The sequence below is a fragment of the Mus caroli genome, unplaced genomic scaffold (genome assembly GCF_978045245.1).
Source record: "Mus caroli unplaced genomic scaffold, Mus_caroli_1 scaffold_3, whole genome shotgun sequence".
Lineage (NCBI taxonomy): Eukaryota > Metazoa > Chordata > Mammalia > Rodentia > Muridae > Mus > Mus caroli.
In genome coordinates, this window is record NW_028227258.1 from 121,063,151 (window position 1) to 121,079,882 (window position 16,732).

The 16,732-nt window shown below is 43.7% G+C and overlaps 1 protein-coding gene across 1 annotated transcript; it reads left to right on the forward strand.

The window, feature by feature from the left end:
• The first annotated feature begins 321 nt into the window (after nt 1–321).
• Pgrmc2 (progesterone receptor membrane component 2) lies at nt 322–15,697 on the forward strand. The gene is made up of 3 exons (XM_021158916.2): nt 322–767; nt 12,746–12,901; nt 14,460–15,697. Exons 1-3 carry the CDS (start codon nt 368–370, stop codon nt 14,555–14,557), a joined length of 654 nt encoding a protein of 217 aa, XP_021014575.1. The 5' UTR covers nt 322–367; the 3' UTR covers nt 14,558–15,697.
• The last annotated feature ends 1,035 nt before the right edge of the window (nt 15,698–16,732 follow it).

Sequence of the window (16,732 nt, forward strand, 5' to 3'; positions counted from 1 at the left end):
CGGCGCTCCGCCCATACGCGCGAGTACGCACGCGCACAGCCGGCTCGCCCCCCCCCCCCCCGCCCCACGCACACTCTATTTTTCTTCAGCCCCGCCCCTCCCTTACACTCCCCAGGCTGAAAGCGTTGGGGCTGTGAGAGCAGGGAAGTGTGGGGCGAGGTGGGCGGGGCGTTGCCCGCGCGCGCTGCCAGCCAGAGCCGGAGCTGCGAGAGCTAAGCCAGACAACGTTACCCAGCCAACAGCCAATAAGCAGCCGGCGCTGCCACGCCCCAGCCCCTCACGTGATTGGCTGAGCGCCGCCTGGTGGGCAGGGCCGCGGGCTTGGGGAGGGCAGGGGGCGGGAGGAGGAAGGCGCTGGCGGGCAGTGATGGCGGCGGGTGATGGGGACGTAAAGCTAAGCACCCTGGGGAGCGGCGGGGAGAGTGGCGGCGACGGGAGCCCGGGTGGCGCCGGAGCGACGGCGGCGAGGAGCGGTTGGGTGGCGGCGCTGCTGGCGACGGGCGGGGAGATGCTGCTGAACGTGGCGCTGGTGGCTCTGGTGCTGCTGGGGGCCTACCGGCTGTGGGTGCGCTGGGGGCGGCGTGGTCTGTGCTCGGGACCCGGGGCGGGCGAGGAGAGCCCGGCCGCCACGCTGCCGCGCATGAAGAAGCGGGACTTCAGCCTGGAGCAGCTGCGCCAGTACGACGGGGCGCGCACGCCGCGCATCCTGCTCGCGGTCAATGGGAAAGTCTTCGACGTGACCAAAGGCAGCAAGTTCTACGGCCCCGGTGAGGAGTGAGGGGTGTCGGGGTGGGGACCCGGGACACCCTATCCCCGCCGCGGCCCCGCTCCTGGACGGCAGCCCCGCGCACGCCCCTAGCTGCGGGCGTCGTGGGGGGCTCAGTGGCGCCTCACAGACCTGCGCTCGGCGTTCCTTGCCTTTCCCAATCCGTATCTCCTCGCAGCTTTTCCTGGGGCTGAAATTCTCAAAATTGTTAAAAGAGTTGTCTCTAGTCACGTTGGCTTTCAACCTTTCCTCGGAGCTTTTTGATTTCTGGGCTTTGTCGGGGCAAGAGGGCTAAAGTGGCGACCCAAAGTTTTTGGCCCAGTGTTAAGACAGCTTTCTTCTTATTCTGGGTTGTCTGTCTGACAGTTGCCTACTTTTTCCCTTCTCCGGACTTGTCTGCCGAGAGTCAGGGTTAGGGACACGTAGTTTCAAGTCCCAAGCCCTGGAGCTCGGTTTCACAACCACCCCGGACTCGTTTTCATTCTTTTTCTAAAAAGTCAGTTTGGGCTCCAAGATGCTTTCCAAGATTAACAACTGTATGTAAGATGAGGACGGACCAGAACGTAAACCTTAATAAGTAAGACTGGCAAAGATATTGGCCCTGAGTGTAGGGGGTGGAGCTCATCTGCCCAGGAGGCAGGCGTGTCTCTTGTCTCCGACTCTCAGTCTCTCCCTCCTTCCCTCCTCTCCTTCTTTCTCTGCTAATAGTAAAATAAGTATTCAAATACCCGTTGAAAATAAATTATTGTATTTTCCCTTAGCAGAATGGGACGCCGGGGGGGGGCGAGGGGGGGCTGAGGGGGGCACGAACCTAGAAGCGTCGAACTTCTCGCCCCCTGCCCTGCATGTACTGAAGGTTTTACAACTTTACTTTCAGAAAATTATGTGGAAGGTAGTTGCCGTTAGAGGCCCTTTTGCAGTGTAGTGGTAATCTATATTGCAGATTATGAAAATAAACTTCAGATCCCGGGTATCTGTTGGTAGCCCATAAAATTGAACATCATTGTGTGGCCTGGTTACGCAGTGCTTAATATTAAACTTTAAAGACGGGAGGGGAAGGGGGGGGGAGAAGAAAGAGCATGAGTTGTAAGAATGAAGTTAGAGACCAAAGTGACCCCTTATTGGAAGGAATGCATCCAACATTTAAGCTAGGTTTCCTTTTAATTGTTATTGCCCCTGATTAATTTATTGATACTGAAGACGCTTCTGATTTCTATGCTCAGTTGGATGCTATTTTAGGAGTGTTTTGGTTTGTTGATTGGATTAGAGGTAAGAAACATAAATAAGCATTTGATGTTGAATCTGTTAATCTCTTTGTATGTATGTATGTGTGTGTATTTCCTTCTGGATATATAAACACAAAAATCATGTCTCCATACTTACATCAGCTCCCATGGTTAATACTTTTTTTTTTTTTTAAATTTAAGAGCATGTGGAACAAGAGAATAGGACCTAAGTACCTTGTTTACATGGACCAAGTCAAATAAACTTTTAAAAGTGAAGAATTTACACAGATTTTGTACCAAGTTACACATTTCCCTCATTGGATTGAAGTGTGTTCAGTGGTTAAAGATTGTCTAGAGTATTTGTAAAAAGACCCATTATCGGTCCTTATACATCAGGAAAGAGTCAGTTTGGCAGTCTCCATGGCAACCGTGGCAAAGGTTGAAAACTAAGAGGTGTGTTGTAGAGTGGGTCCCTGGGCTTGAGCACTGATAATAGTGAAAAACCATCTTGGAGGCCTTGGAGTGAGGCAAGCAGACCTCTGTGAGGTCTCTGCTGTTTGGGGCTGCATAGTGAGACCCGTCTGAAAACAAAAAGAACAGAGAACCACCTCCTTGTTCTTTTATTACTGGTATCAGTAAGCAATCTAATAGGAATATCTGGAAGGTTTTATTATTTGGACAAACTTAAATGGAGCCAAAACATCTAGTGATCTTACTTTTTTTTTTTTTTTTTCAGGGATAGGAAGTATTGTGGTACTTTCCAGGAGACTTGATGCCAGTTTTTTGCTAGGATATAAATGTAAAATTTAAATTTGCCTGTAACTTTGATTTTATCCTCAAATAAAAGCAATAATTTTGTGGTGTTATAATTCAGCCTACAGCTCTCCTTACCTGAGAATCTTAGTAATTTGAAAAACTCAGCCAAGAGCTGGCAGGCTTACTGTTCTCTCCAACCACTGTGTATTCCATTCTGCAATGATAGGTTTTACGATTAAGGTTTGTTCTGTGAGGGTTTTTTTTTCCTCCATAATACTGGACACATCTCTTACAGCTGTGTATCTTTAAAGTTCCAGTTCTTAAAAATAAAATGGCAATATCTCAAATGTAGTTCATTGCCAACTGTTTGTCAGAACGCATTGACTTTGTTGTTAGTATAGTATTTTATACTCTAATAGTCAGGTACTTGGCCAGCTTGGAAAGATAGTGTGATCATGGAGGAAACTGCAGTTCCTAAGCATCTAATGATCCAATGAATGGGTTGGATCATGCATTTGTCATTTCTGCAAAGTATTTGCCTTACACATGAGTCTGAGGTTTAAGTAAACTGGCTTGGATCACATAAATAAATCTGGGAAATCCAGATATGTTTGACCACAAAGTTTATATACTTTGTGGTAGAGAGCTTCTGGGCTGAACTTACAGAGAATCCTGTTACTGGTCTTGTCTTTATACCCTTTTCTGGTTCCTTCCCATACAGAGTTTGAACTTCAAACAAGTTTTTGTTTTCATGGCTTTTACGTCCTAGTTACCCAGTATGGTAGCCGAGGCCACAAATGGCTAACTAAAATTAATATAGTTTAAGATGAGTTCTTTACTAACAGTCCAGATACTCAGCTACATGGCTACCACACTAAACCTTGGCTTCATGGTGGGCTGTACTCTAGCTTCTCCGGGAGTTTCTGAGGCCTGGGAATGTCTCCTGAGCGTGTTTCATTTATTGTTTAAAATGCTACTACAGGATATTTGTATTCTCGTTTTACATTTGTAAAAACTGAAACTTGGAGATTTTTGTCCCAAAGTACCTACCTGCTAAGTAGCCACACTACAACTCAAAGCCAAGTTCACCATGTTTCACAGGTCGCACCTTCTCATTGTCATGTTACCCATCCAGCCCATGCTCACATTCAGAACAGGTTTTGACTGTTTTAATGGTGTAATCGTAAATTGTTATATTACTACAGTAGCACTTTGTGAGTCTTAGTTTTTGGAATGCAAAAAAAAGCATATACTTGGGCTATTTGATATTTTTCCCCTTATTCCTCCCGTTTGTCAATATATGCCAAAGCCAAAGCCAACTTACCTCTTAATTTCCACTGAAAAGGGGAAGGTCACACAAGCAGCCCCTTTGCGCTGCCTAATAGGAAGCCGAGGAAAGGAGCTCACGAACCTAAACCCTTCCTCCTCTTTAATCTTGTCTTTAATATGTTCATTTTTCTTTAACATTTTAATTTATAAACCTGCAGTTTAAGCAAGAGTTGCAACATAAAGGCCAAGCCCAGCCTGACCTGCTGCTGCATGGACAGCTCAGAGTTGTCACAATCTAGCTGCCATTACAATTTCTTGCTTTGGAGCCAACTAGGTTTGTTGAGCTAGTTACCGCATGCATCTTGTTAGCTACCAGTAGGTAAAGGGACCGGCTTTCTGAAGGAGCTAAGCATGGTAGCTCACCCCTGCTATACCAGATCTCTTGAGGCAGGGGCAGGAGAATGGCCATTATTTAGAATAACCTGGCTACATAGTTACACTCCAGGCTAGCCATGCTGTCATTTCCTCAGCTTTACTTGACAGAAAGCAAAGTTGAGAAGAGTTGTATATGGTGCAGAGCATTTCGTAGTACCTCCTTAGTTGCATTCAGTGTCAGATGCATTGTTTTTATCGTTTTAGGGAACTATATTGTGTTAAATACTAAAGTGTTACCATAACAGAAGGTGGTGATTGCCATTAGAAGTAAGGAACAGCCGGGCGGCGGTGGCACACGCCTTTAATCCCAGCACTCGGGAGCACTCGGGAGGCAGAGGCAGGCAGATTTTTGAGTTCGAGGCCAGCCTGGTCTACAGAGTGAGGACATCCAGGACATGCAGGGCTACACAGAGAAACCCTGTCTCGAAGAAAAAAAGTAAGGAGCAGAACTAGTCACACGTACTGAGCTAACTGTTCATGGTTTCCAAGGTCCTTTGGACAGTCTGAAGTAGGCATTCCTCCCCATGAGCCCATGGTGGACGTCACTGTGTAATTCTTGGTGTCTTTCTCACCTTTTTCAAGAGCTTTCATAAAGGCTTCAGCTCCATCTTTAACTACTGAGAAGGAGCATCTTAGATTTTACTACAAGACTTTAAATAAGGTGTTTTCAGACATAGAATTAGTCTTTGGTACACATCAGACCATATCCACGGAAATGACATCTATCTCTTGAGGAGGACAGACAGTATGCAAACACATCTCAGTATAGAGTTAAGCTCTGTAGTGAAAAGTGTGCTGTGAATGAAATTTTGGGTTGGGACCAAGGGGTTATTTGCATCTTTGGAAGTACCTTATTTCTGTTAGATGCTCACAAAGTAGGGGTGTGATGCTTTAAACTTGAAGGGGCCAGCTGCACAGAGCTCGGGTGTGGGAGTGTTCTGAAATGGGCACAGCTGGTGTGAAGACATGGAAGCCACCTAGCACTGTGTCTAGACCTGTCATATCTGCCTTATGACATATGTCATATGATAGCTGTTCTGTCAGACCCCTCCCTGTCACCTCCATTGATGTTTCAGGCTTGGTTTCTTTGATTACTTCTTGTTAGCCTAAGACTTGTTACTTTAGCCCTTGAAACCACCTTGTGTTGTTTTGTTTATTCTGATAAAAACCACGTAAGTGGATTTTAAGCTTCTCCTCAGCATTTGATGTCCCCACAGCTCCAGTCTCATTGCGTCTTGTTCCACCATCTTACTTAACATAGCCTCTGGCCATACCTCTGTGACTAGCAGTACTCTGAGCACAGTTCACCTCAGAAAAAAAGCTCCACACGGGTCCTCACCTCAGAGTCTCTCCCTTCCCCTTTCTCCTCTCCTCTGATCTGTTTCTGTTCTTCTAGTGATTTTAAGATACGGTTTAGATATTCATCTGTCCTTTGGAACAGTGGAAGAATTTTAGCCAAATATTATCCCATGCAAATCAGGAAAACCTACCTATTGAAGACACCTTACTGCCACTTGCCCGGCTTTTCTCCTCCTTGGTGCTGAGGATAGACCTGGGCAGCAGACATTGTGGGCAGGGGCTCTGCTTCTCACTTACATCCTAGCCCTGGAAGTGGCTTCTTTTTGCGAAGTGTATGTGTTTGTGTATAGCACATATATATATATATGTGGGCACCTATAGAGTCCAGCAGAAGGAGTCAGCTCTCCTGGTGCTGCCCGGGGGGTGCTGGGAACAGAGCTCAGGTCTTTATTATGTGGTTTACTATTTCTTGGACCTCAGTCTTTCTTAGAGTTCCATTTCATTGTGCTAAAAGGTCTGTAGTTCTTTTCACTGGCAAGAAAAATTCGTGTCCTTTATCTGTCCTTTTTCAGGAGTAATGACTTGAGGTCAGGAAATGAAATTGTACATTCTTGTTACACCTTCATTTGAGTGGTGTGTGTCATTGTCGTCTGCCTCTTGTTAACAAGAAGTTTGCTTTTACTGATCTGTTTTTCTCAGTTTTGTTGTGGTTGAGGCAGTTTTCTCTGTCTTATGGTCCTGCTGTATTGTATGTATGTGTGCTTGTGTGTGCACTGCATGTAGATGGCAGAGGTGGACAGCACTGTCTTTAGCCTCTCTCCATCTTATTTTTTGGGGCAAGGTCTTACTAAACTTAGAGCTCACCAGTTTGGCTGGGTTGCCACCAAGCTCCAGGGATGTTTGTATCCTTGCTTCCGTGACAGGCTGGAGTTAGAGGAACACAGCTGGCTTTCTGTACAGTGCTGGAGATCCAAAATAGGTCTGCTTGTGCAACAAGTTCTTCACTGACTAAGCTTCTCCCCAGGCCCCCAGATTTGATTTTTAACATGTTGGATTCTGCTAAAAGTCTGTGAATACATGCCATTTCATCCATTTTAGAACATTTAAACAGGACTTTAAGTTATTGACTCCTCCATTCTCTCATCTTCCCCTGGAAGACAGGTAGATGCGTATTAACCTCCCATCTGCTCTTCGAGCCTGTCTTTTTTTATGGCCCATTCCTTAGATTGTGGTTACATTAGGCAGTTGAGTCTTTCTTCACTCCTCTTGCTTTATTCTTGGGCACACTGCTGACCTAGCTGTGCTTCCTTGCTGTCGTTTGTCATCTCTGCTTCATCTGCTTTCCACCAGCCACTGCATTCTTTCTTTCTTGTCCACTTTCTGGAGTGTTCGATGAACTGTCAAATGTAGAGTGCTTTAGAGTAGGTCCTAAAATAATGCCTGTGTGTAAGGTTTTTTTTAATCACATTTTTAAAAGATAATATATGCTCAAGACTGAAAACGCTAAAGAATGTACAGTGAAAAGTAAGGCTCCTCCCAAGAGCCCCTCATGTAGCTCTGCAGTGGAAAGGGATCAGCCTTAGTGCTGCGGAGCGGTGCTGTGCGGGTCACACCATCTGAGCATGAGTCTTATTCCCCCACACTTAATTATCCTGTACGGGTACATACCGTGAATAGTAGTTCACAATCCTGAGAGCCTTTCGTATCTTTGATGTCACTGGAAGCTATTTGTTAACAGCCTCTGTTGATGAGCATGTGAGTTTTCCTCCATCTCTTAGTAATGACTGTGGGAAACAGCTTGTACCAATGTTCTAGATGTAAATAGAGCTGTGAGTCCTAGAAGCAGAATTACTAAGGCTGATGGTGTGGCTGCCCATACATAGTGTGGGGACTTCATTTGGAGCTGCCCTCCAGAGAGTTTGACCTATGCGTATTTCATAAAGTTGCCTGTTTCTCATCCTTGCCAAAAATGTAATGCTTTAAAGTGCTCAATTTTTTTTTTTGTGGGTGTAATGTTAAAAGTGTCCCAGTTGCTATATAATATTTATTTCTCCTATTCTGAGTGAGGTGTTAGCAGACACCTATCACTGCCTAGAACTCAGTAAGTTTTAAACTATCCAGCCCATTATAGATGAGACTGGCTGGCTAGTAGAGCCCAATGGATTGGCCTGTCTCCACCTCCCTGCATGTTAAGAATGCAAATATACTACCACACCCACCTTTATAATTTTCAGTGACTATCCTAGGGATTGAATTTAGGTCTCTTTTTTTAAAAAAAAAAATATACATTTACTTAGAGTATGTATGTAAGCATACATACATGAAGCAGCCACACCATGGCACATATGTAGAGATCAGAGCACTTGCTGGAGTCATTTCTTCCATTAAATTAGCCCAGTTAGCTAATTCAAGCCATGAGGCTTAGCAACAAGTGATTTCCTGCTAAGCCATCTTGCCAGACCGGGTCTTTTTGCTTGTGCGGCAGGCATTTTAAAAAGTGAACTATCTTCTTATTCTTATTCCAAAAATGGACATTTTTAAGGAAAATCTGAGTCACTTTGTTTCCTTTTCTACATACATTTGTTCTTATATTCTTTGACACATCTTTTCTATTGTGATCTCATCATTTCAGCCTTTGCAAATACTTCCTCAGTGCCATAGCTGGAATTTTGGAATGTTTTGTTTTGTTTGTAAATTTATTTTATGTGTATGAGTATTTGGCTGCATCCTGGGTGCCTTGAGGAGGTCAGAACAGAGCATCAGATCTCCTAGAACTAGAGTTACAGACTGTTGTGAGCCACTTTGTGGGTCCTGGGAATCAAACTCAGGCCCTGTGGATGAGTAGCCAGTGTTCTTAACTGCTGAACCATCTCTCCAGCCCTTATTGTTTTGATATTTTATTCTGTGTGTTCATGAGTACTGGCACTCAGCATATATATGGAGGTTTCTAGGTCAACTTTCAGGAATCCTTTCTCCTCCTGTCATGGGATCTGGGTATCAGAATTCAGGTTGTCAGTATGTTTGGCAAACACCATCACCTGCTGAGCCCCTCACCAGTCCTCCGTGGCATTTTTATCTTTGCTTTTGTGTGTGTGGTACTAGGCATTGGCATCTCGCGCTAGGCAAGCACTCCAGCACTTAGCTGCATCATGTAGCCCTGTATAGTGTTTTAGACCACAAACGCGTAGGTTTATGTATTCAGACTTACCTTTATGTCCAAGTTCTGTCTCATACTCCTTTCCTTCCTTTTGTTCTCATTCTACTTTGGGTCATATGTGTGTGTGCATGTGCTTTAATCTATAGTCGCCATGTGAGACATGAATGGGCTGTGTCTTTTAACTTGATGGCTTTCCAGTTCGCCCTTTTCCTGCAGATGATGCACTTTCCATACGGCTAAGCCTTGTGATGGGACATTCAGAAACAAGATGGAATTTTCAGTCATGTGGAGTGAAGCATCTAATTTGGTCTCAACTTTAATAGATAAAATAATTTCTCTATGTTGAGTTTGAAGCATCTGTGTGTCACTTGGTGGGTGGCCCCTCAAGCATACAAATGTCTTGTCTTGAAAGAAACTTGAGTTTTACTGTCCTGGCTCTACAGATCCTGGAGTTTCCTCCGTTAGAGTGTAAGCTGTCTTCTTACAGTTTCAGGAGCTGAAGAGAAGCATGGAAATAACCAAAGTACTTCTCATGAAATATTTATCATTATAATTATCCTACAGTCAAAGAAATCATCTGCTATAGATTTTACTTACCACATTGTCTGTTTATTCTTTTATATCATTGTTTCATAGTGAGCATCTATATGTAATCCTCATTATATGCATATATGATGGTTTGTTGCTATTTCAAAAATCAGTCTCACCATTCTGCATGGTTGTATCAAAGCAAGCAGTTGTAGGGATTAGTAACTGATGGGTTGATTGGCTTTTGTCTTTTTTTCTCTTGTTTCTTGTTTTGTTTATTTCACTTCAAACTCAAAGCCCTCCCACCCTCAACTCTAGAATGCTGGGATTATTGATTTTGAACTTTAAAACAAATAATCTTAATCACAACCAGATACAAGTAGGGGCAGACTGATTTCTGTGAATTTGAGGCCGCCCAGGGCTACATAATAAGGCCTTGTCTGGAAGAAGAGAAAATAGAGTCAAAAATGTATCTAATCCACTTAACCTTTTGGAGCATCGTAGCTTGAATATGTTCACAACACCCACATTAGCCTATAGTTAAACACACTCACCTTACATTTTACACTGGAGTGTAATTTATGAATTCTTCATCTCATGGCTGCCCGGGAGCTGCACTGAGTGTTCTACCTGTTACTAGTCCAGGTAGCAATCAAAATTCCAATTATATTCACCATCATAAAGTCAACAGCTGTTAGGTCAGCCGATTACTGTTTGGAATCATCATAATAATGTCTGCATGAGTCTTGATGCTCAGAAAACATCATTTGCTGTTTCAGTAAATCATACACTAGATCAGATGTGCTTTTCGTGGGTAGCCCCCATGTTTGTTGTTTTTGTTTTATGAACAGTCACACATTGCAAAATGCTATTGCTGATGACATTATTTGTTGTGGAGAGCATCTGAAAGGGAAGGGATTGCCCTTGGGTTACGAATGGAGGAAGACAACTCTTTGCCAGACCTCTAAGCCTTCCTCTGTCAGACAAACTGCCCAGTTCCTATTGTACTTAGTCTACTTAGGTTCCTCAGTGCCTTACATCAGGGAGCAAAGAACATGTCAGAAAAGACTCCTTAGTAGATGGTGTCCTCAGAAGTCTGTGCATGGGAAAGGGACACTTTAGTTTATGGACTGGAGGAACATATTTCTCAGTCTTCTCTACAAAGCAGGTAGAATTCTTCACAAAGGAAGTAGGGAGCTGAAGATCAGATCATTCTCGCTTACTTGCCTATCTTAGAAACCTATCTTGCTTACTTTTAGAACTTCACATTTCCTCTTAAGTATTTAACCCTAATGTAGTGAACGTTTGAATTGTGTTCTGTAAGTAGAAACTATATTAAATTTATTTTTCTAAATGTTTAATACTCCTTGAATGTCAGTTGAGATCATAGGCAAAGTTTCAAAGTCTTAAGTGTTGACCAGTGATAGAATATTCATTTTCTTATATAGAAGACACATTTGAGGGGACAAAACAATGTATTATTGGGAGAATAATTAAACCATAAGTGTATCAATTTCAGTGAGAAAAAACATAGTCATTTAGTTGTAAGTTGTGATAGTTACCTAATGCACATTAGTAACATGAACAATGCTTAATAACTAAAGAAGCTTGGAAGCACCGCACACATGTCATCTTCATGGCCAAACCTAGAAAAGCTACTTAAGGGGCTGGAGAGATGGCTCAGCGGTCAAGAGCACTGACTGCTCTTCCAGGGGTCCTGAGTTCAAATCCCAGCAACCACATGGTAGATCATAACCATCTGTAATGGGATCTGACTCCCTCTTCTTGTGTGTTTAAAGACAGCTATAATGTACATTAAATAAATCTTAAAAAAAAAAAAAGCTACTTAAACACTTGGGAAAGCTATCCTAGCTCCATGGACTAGACCTTTCCAAGAATGAGCTTCCTACTCTAGTCATGTTTACATGAAGTCCAGGCAGGAATCCAGGTTACCACTCATGGTGGTAAGGTGTTCTCTTCAGGTGAGACTTGGTTGGTCTCCTGTTTCAGAAGGTGGGGGTACTTTCCAACACTTAACTTGAAGTTTCTTAATGCTTTCAAATGAGAACAGGTGTGGCCGGCTTTCACTTAGAAATCAAGGCATTTTTACTCTTGTTTTCTTTAAGTTAGGCAGTACATTATTCTAATAGCCCCTTTATTAAATTAGTGGTTCCCATGGACCTAGGAGATGGCATAGTGCTTGCCTGACCTGAATTTGGATCTGAGACACAAAGGAAGATGCAGTTTGTCCTCTGACTACATTTATTCAGGGCCACATCTTTTACACACAAACTTATAACACATGCACAAAAATAAGTATCATTCTTAACAGGCCAGTAGCTAGCTGCGTGAGAGTGGAGCCTCTAGCTGGTTTAACAACTCTTTCCCCAGAATGATTTTTGCTATCTGTAGAGGAACTCATAAACTTGGAATTGTCTTTGTAGAATTATATGTTTTAGAAATTTTGTTATCATTTAAACCTGTTTAAGAAACATTTTGAACAGAAAGATATTTTGGGACCCCTTCTGCCATATGAAATGTAAACAGTTAAATCTTAAAGGTGTCTGTTGTAGGGTAGGTATTTGCTAGGTGTGCATGAGGGACTGAGTTCAGATCTCCAGCATCTACATTAAAAGTGAGGCCCAGTTGTGCATGCCTGTAAACTAGCTCCTGCTGGCGGGTGGGGGGGGGGGTGGAGAGGCGGGGTTCCTGGAATTGTCTGGCCCAGCCAGTTGAGCCAAATTAGTGAGCTAATTAGACAAGCTGTCTCATGAGGTAAGCAGAAAGATTGAGCTAGATACCTGACGTTGGTACACATGTGAACCCTCGAGTTTGGTTAAAGTTGTTTTTTGTTTTAAGAATTTCATACAGGAATAGGATATGTTTGATCAAATCCAACCCATTGCCTCCCCTCCAACTCCTCCTTTCTCCCCACCACAGCTTTTTGCTCCTGCTTTAATGTGCTCTTTAATACCCACTGTGGTCATGTAGTGCTGTCAGTATATGCATGGGTGTAGGGCCACCTGCTGGAGCATGGGTAGCTAACCTCTCATGGGCTGTGTTCCACTGATCTCTCCTTCCCTGGCATACACATTGCAGGGTTTTCAGGGTATCTGAAGTGAATTTATTCTCAGTGAAAAGCTTTACTTTGGTAAAAGGGAAATTTCCAACAAATCTCTGATTATCTCATCCAGAATCTCCCTTTTTTGAAATTAAGGCTCTGTACCAAAAGCAAGTCACAGAGAAAACCTGATGTTCAGACACATTCTCAAATGGTGCTAGGCTCTAAGTTGTCTTTTTCTCTTTCAGCGGGCCCGTATGGCATCTTTGCTGGCAGGGACGCCTCCAGGGGGCTGGCGACATTCTGCCTGGATAAGGATGCACTTAGAGATGAGTATGATGACCTCTCAGATTTGAACGCAGTGCAAATGGAGAGTGTTCGAGAATGGGAAATGCAGTTTAAAGGTATCTTCATTTGGGGGAGTCTTTGGAAAACCAAACTATATGCTACTGCACATATTTTAAAGGACACAGTCTGTTTTCCTTTCCACCATTATTAGGATGTATTTAAAATGCTGCTGAATATTAATATAATTGGTACATGTGGCAATTGGGTTAAAAGTCTGTATTTAAATTTAAACTTAGCACCAGGTAAGGCAGCACATGCCAATGGACCCAACAGTCTCAAATTGTGATGCTTTTAATAGTCTTTTAAGACTTGTTCATTAAGAAATGGTTTTGTTTTGTTAAACACAGGCTTGTATTTAAAACAAGCTGAAGGGTTAGGGTGTACCACAGTAGTAGCTTGTGTATGACCTCCTTGTGCCCTGGATTCCAACCATGAGTTAGTGGTGAATTAGCGATATCAACACTAATGGTAATGTGTAGCAAATGATGTAATTGTTCTTAACTTTGAGTGGTAAGGAAAGAATGCTGTCCCCTCTGTCCTGCCCCTCAGCATCAGTTCTTACCTCCCAGGCGACACTGCTGCCACCTGAGCCATTCATCTCCTGCTGAGTCTGTGAGCAGCTCTGTGGGCTTCCTGGCCTTTATCTGGTTCTCCCATGTGTAGAGCCCACCTTAACACTCCCCACAGCTAGTGGACTTGGTCTTGGTTTAATTCACTTAGCCTAAGTTTTATTTCCAGACGGAAAATAAACAGGTTTTACCTGCATAAACGGTTGTAAATTAAATAGGCACGTCAGAGTGAGCAGAGTGACAGATCTAGGAAGAGAGCTCGGTGTGGGAAAGAGTGCTGCTGTGGTAGGGGCCTTTCGGGCCTACAGAGCTCAGAGAAGTCCTTGTCCTTTCCCTTCCATGTTGTCACATTTTTCTCCAGAGTATGTCTCAGATCTGCTTACCCTGTGGTTCTCCACCCCATACTCTGTGCTGCTGCCTTCGGCCCATAGTCATTCACCCTCAGGGTCTCCCATTTCCTTCCATGTAGTTTATATCCCAAAATGCTAACTGGGGCGGGGGGGGGGGGGGTGTTGTAATCCACTGTTTAAATTAAATTATACATTTTGTGTGTGTGTGTGTGTGTGTGTGTGTGTAGCCTAGGTTGGCCTCAAACTCATGACAGTCTTGAGTGCTGGGACTATGTGTATGAACCACTACATCTGATTTTAATATTTTGGGTTATTAAGACTTAAAAGAGTTGAACTGGGGGTGGAGTTCAGTGTATGGCACCTGCACGAAGCCTTAGATTCCACCCTTGCCACCAACAAAGAAAACAGCCACATTTCAAGACTCATGATATTATAAAGCCAGGCTGGACAGCTCTGAGACAAGCCATGCGTGTACATTTAAAAAGCCAAGTAATGCTGATAGTGTCTGATTAAGACCCACTGACACTGAACTCTCCTTTAAAGAGCAACCCCGACCTTGTCAGGTCCTGCTGCTTTGTGTTCAGACCTTGTGTGCATTTAAGTGACTCCAGCTTGTTCTGTGTGCCTTCTTGCAGTACAGTGGGATCAGGAGACAAATTGAACCACTACTGACTTTGTTTTGGTATATCTTTCAGAAAAATATGATTATGTAGGCAGACTCCTAAAGCCAGGGGAGGAGCCATCAGAGTACACAGATGAGGAGGACACCAAGGATCACAGTAAACAGGACTGAACTTTGTGAGCAACCAAAGCCAGGGGCCTTCAGAACTGCAGCTCGTACCCCTTTCAGAGAATGTCCAGTCTTTGGGTGTGATGCTCCTGCTGTGAGAAACACCTCACAAGCGTGAACAAGATAATCTGCCTGACTGAAGATCTGAGGATGAGGCGTTGTTTGTGCTGCCAGGTGAATTTGTTGCCGTTGGTTGTAATGTCTGGTGGGCTTCATCATCCTAAACAGGAGACAGGACCTTCTTAACAGCAAGAAAGTCACCGGGTTGTTTTTCCCCCTCCCCTGCCCCGCCTTCCCCTCCTCCCCTTCTCTCTCCACCTTCCTTTCTTTCCCCCACCCCTCCCATGACTCTTAAAACAAAACAAAAAAGTATCAAAGACAACCAGATAGGTATTTGCTATTCAGTGTGCAGATCTCTGGAAAGCAAGGGATACTGTTTCACAGGCTGTGTTTTATTTGTGTTAAGGGAAGAGCCCTGGGCAGGGAAGAGGGGTTGCATACTCATTTAAGAAGTTCAGGCTACTGAAACATTCAAACGTGAATTCCCAAACTTTTCTTTCGGGGCTTTGTCAGAAAAGGGGGGGAAATGTCCTTCTAAGAAAGATTTGGAAGTTAGAGGAATATCCAATGGATTGAAGTCAGCAGTTCCCAGCAACGATAATTTGAAACCAGTTTTATTTCTTTCCCTTCCTTCCGCTAGGTCAAATCAATATTAATTGTGCCTTATTTCACTTCCATAAACTTGAATTACTTTTTGGGAAAGCCCCTCTGTGAATTGAGAAGTCACTACAAGCAGCATTGAGCCTGAGGCTGATGTCATTCTGTGTGTAGAATGGAAGAGGAGTACTCAGTGTTAACTGCCATATGTTAGAACACAAACATAGCTAGCATTGTGATGGCCAAATGCATCCCCTGGGCTCTTTTCTTTTCCAAGAAAAATTGAAAAACCAACAACTCTTCCCCAACAGCTGCCTAATTTTAGGAGTCTGACCCTCACACGTCACTGGTGTGGGTAGCGGGGCCGTGGTATGAATGTCTGTGTGAGTGAGTCTGGATGTCTGTGAGAGCACCTTGGGGGAAACTTCCTGCGATGCTGTAAATACGAGTACCGTTTTAATAAAGCATGTACAATAAACCAAATAAGCTCGAGTCGGACTCTAAATACAGAGCCGTGAGCCAGTGTGTCATGTACTAATAATACTGCATTTGATTCATGATGAGGGGGAAACCCTCTTAGAAATGAAAATCAGGCCCTGACTAGCCAAGCTGTCCGTGTCCCATGCTCAGTGTAACTTCCAAGGCAGGTCCACCTTTGTGGGTGGTTCAGGTAAGAAGGGATATTACAGTGGACAGTGCTCTCAGGCCTCGCTGCCACTCTGTGTGCTGGAAGCACCAGCCTTCCAAAGTAGGAACTGACATAGAAACACAGTATTGTGCCCATAGCCAGTAAATCCCGTTCTTGTCAGTTGAAAAAGTTCTATTTCAAAGCCTGCTTAGTTCGGGTTTTGGCTTCATTATGGTGGACTCTTGGTCAGGGACAGATTGCTCTTACAGAGAAAAGCCCCAAGTAGGTGACATTAAAGACGTGTTCCTGATGGGTGCAGTGCAAGCAGAAGCTCAGGTTCGATGGGAAGCAGAGGGTGAGCGGTGCTACACTCTTAGCATACTGGAATAGCCTCCAGAAGTGTGCTTGTTACCACATCCTGTCTGAAGAACTCAAGGAGACTGAAGAGTGTTGGGAAGTGCTTCCTTTTTATGTAAAACACTTTCTAAAAGCAAATTGTTATATATTATCTAACCTCTGCTGTAGGAAATTGGTGTATCTGAACCGTTGAGCCTAATAATCTGCGTTTGTGAGAAGCCCCAGGTATTCATGCAGTAAAAATACAATGCATTTTGTTTTTTAAAAGGAAGTGGTTTTGTGTTTTGGACTTTAAATAAACTGTGTTCGTAGATAATTTCTTAATTCCAGTCAAATGTCTCATTGTTAGGTAGTGTGGTACCCAGTCCTAGAGGGTCTGTAACCGGCCTGACTGATGGGGGCGGGGGTTAGGACATGTTTCGTTTTTTGTTTTTTTTTTTTTTCTTTTTCTTATCCTTCAGTGTTAGAATTCAGACACAGTGCTTCACATATTGCTCAACCATTTACATCTCAGCTCCAAAGCTCCAAAGTATACA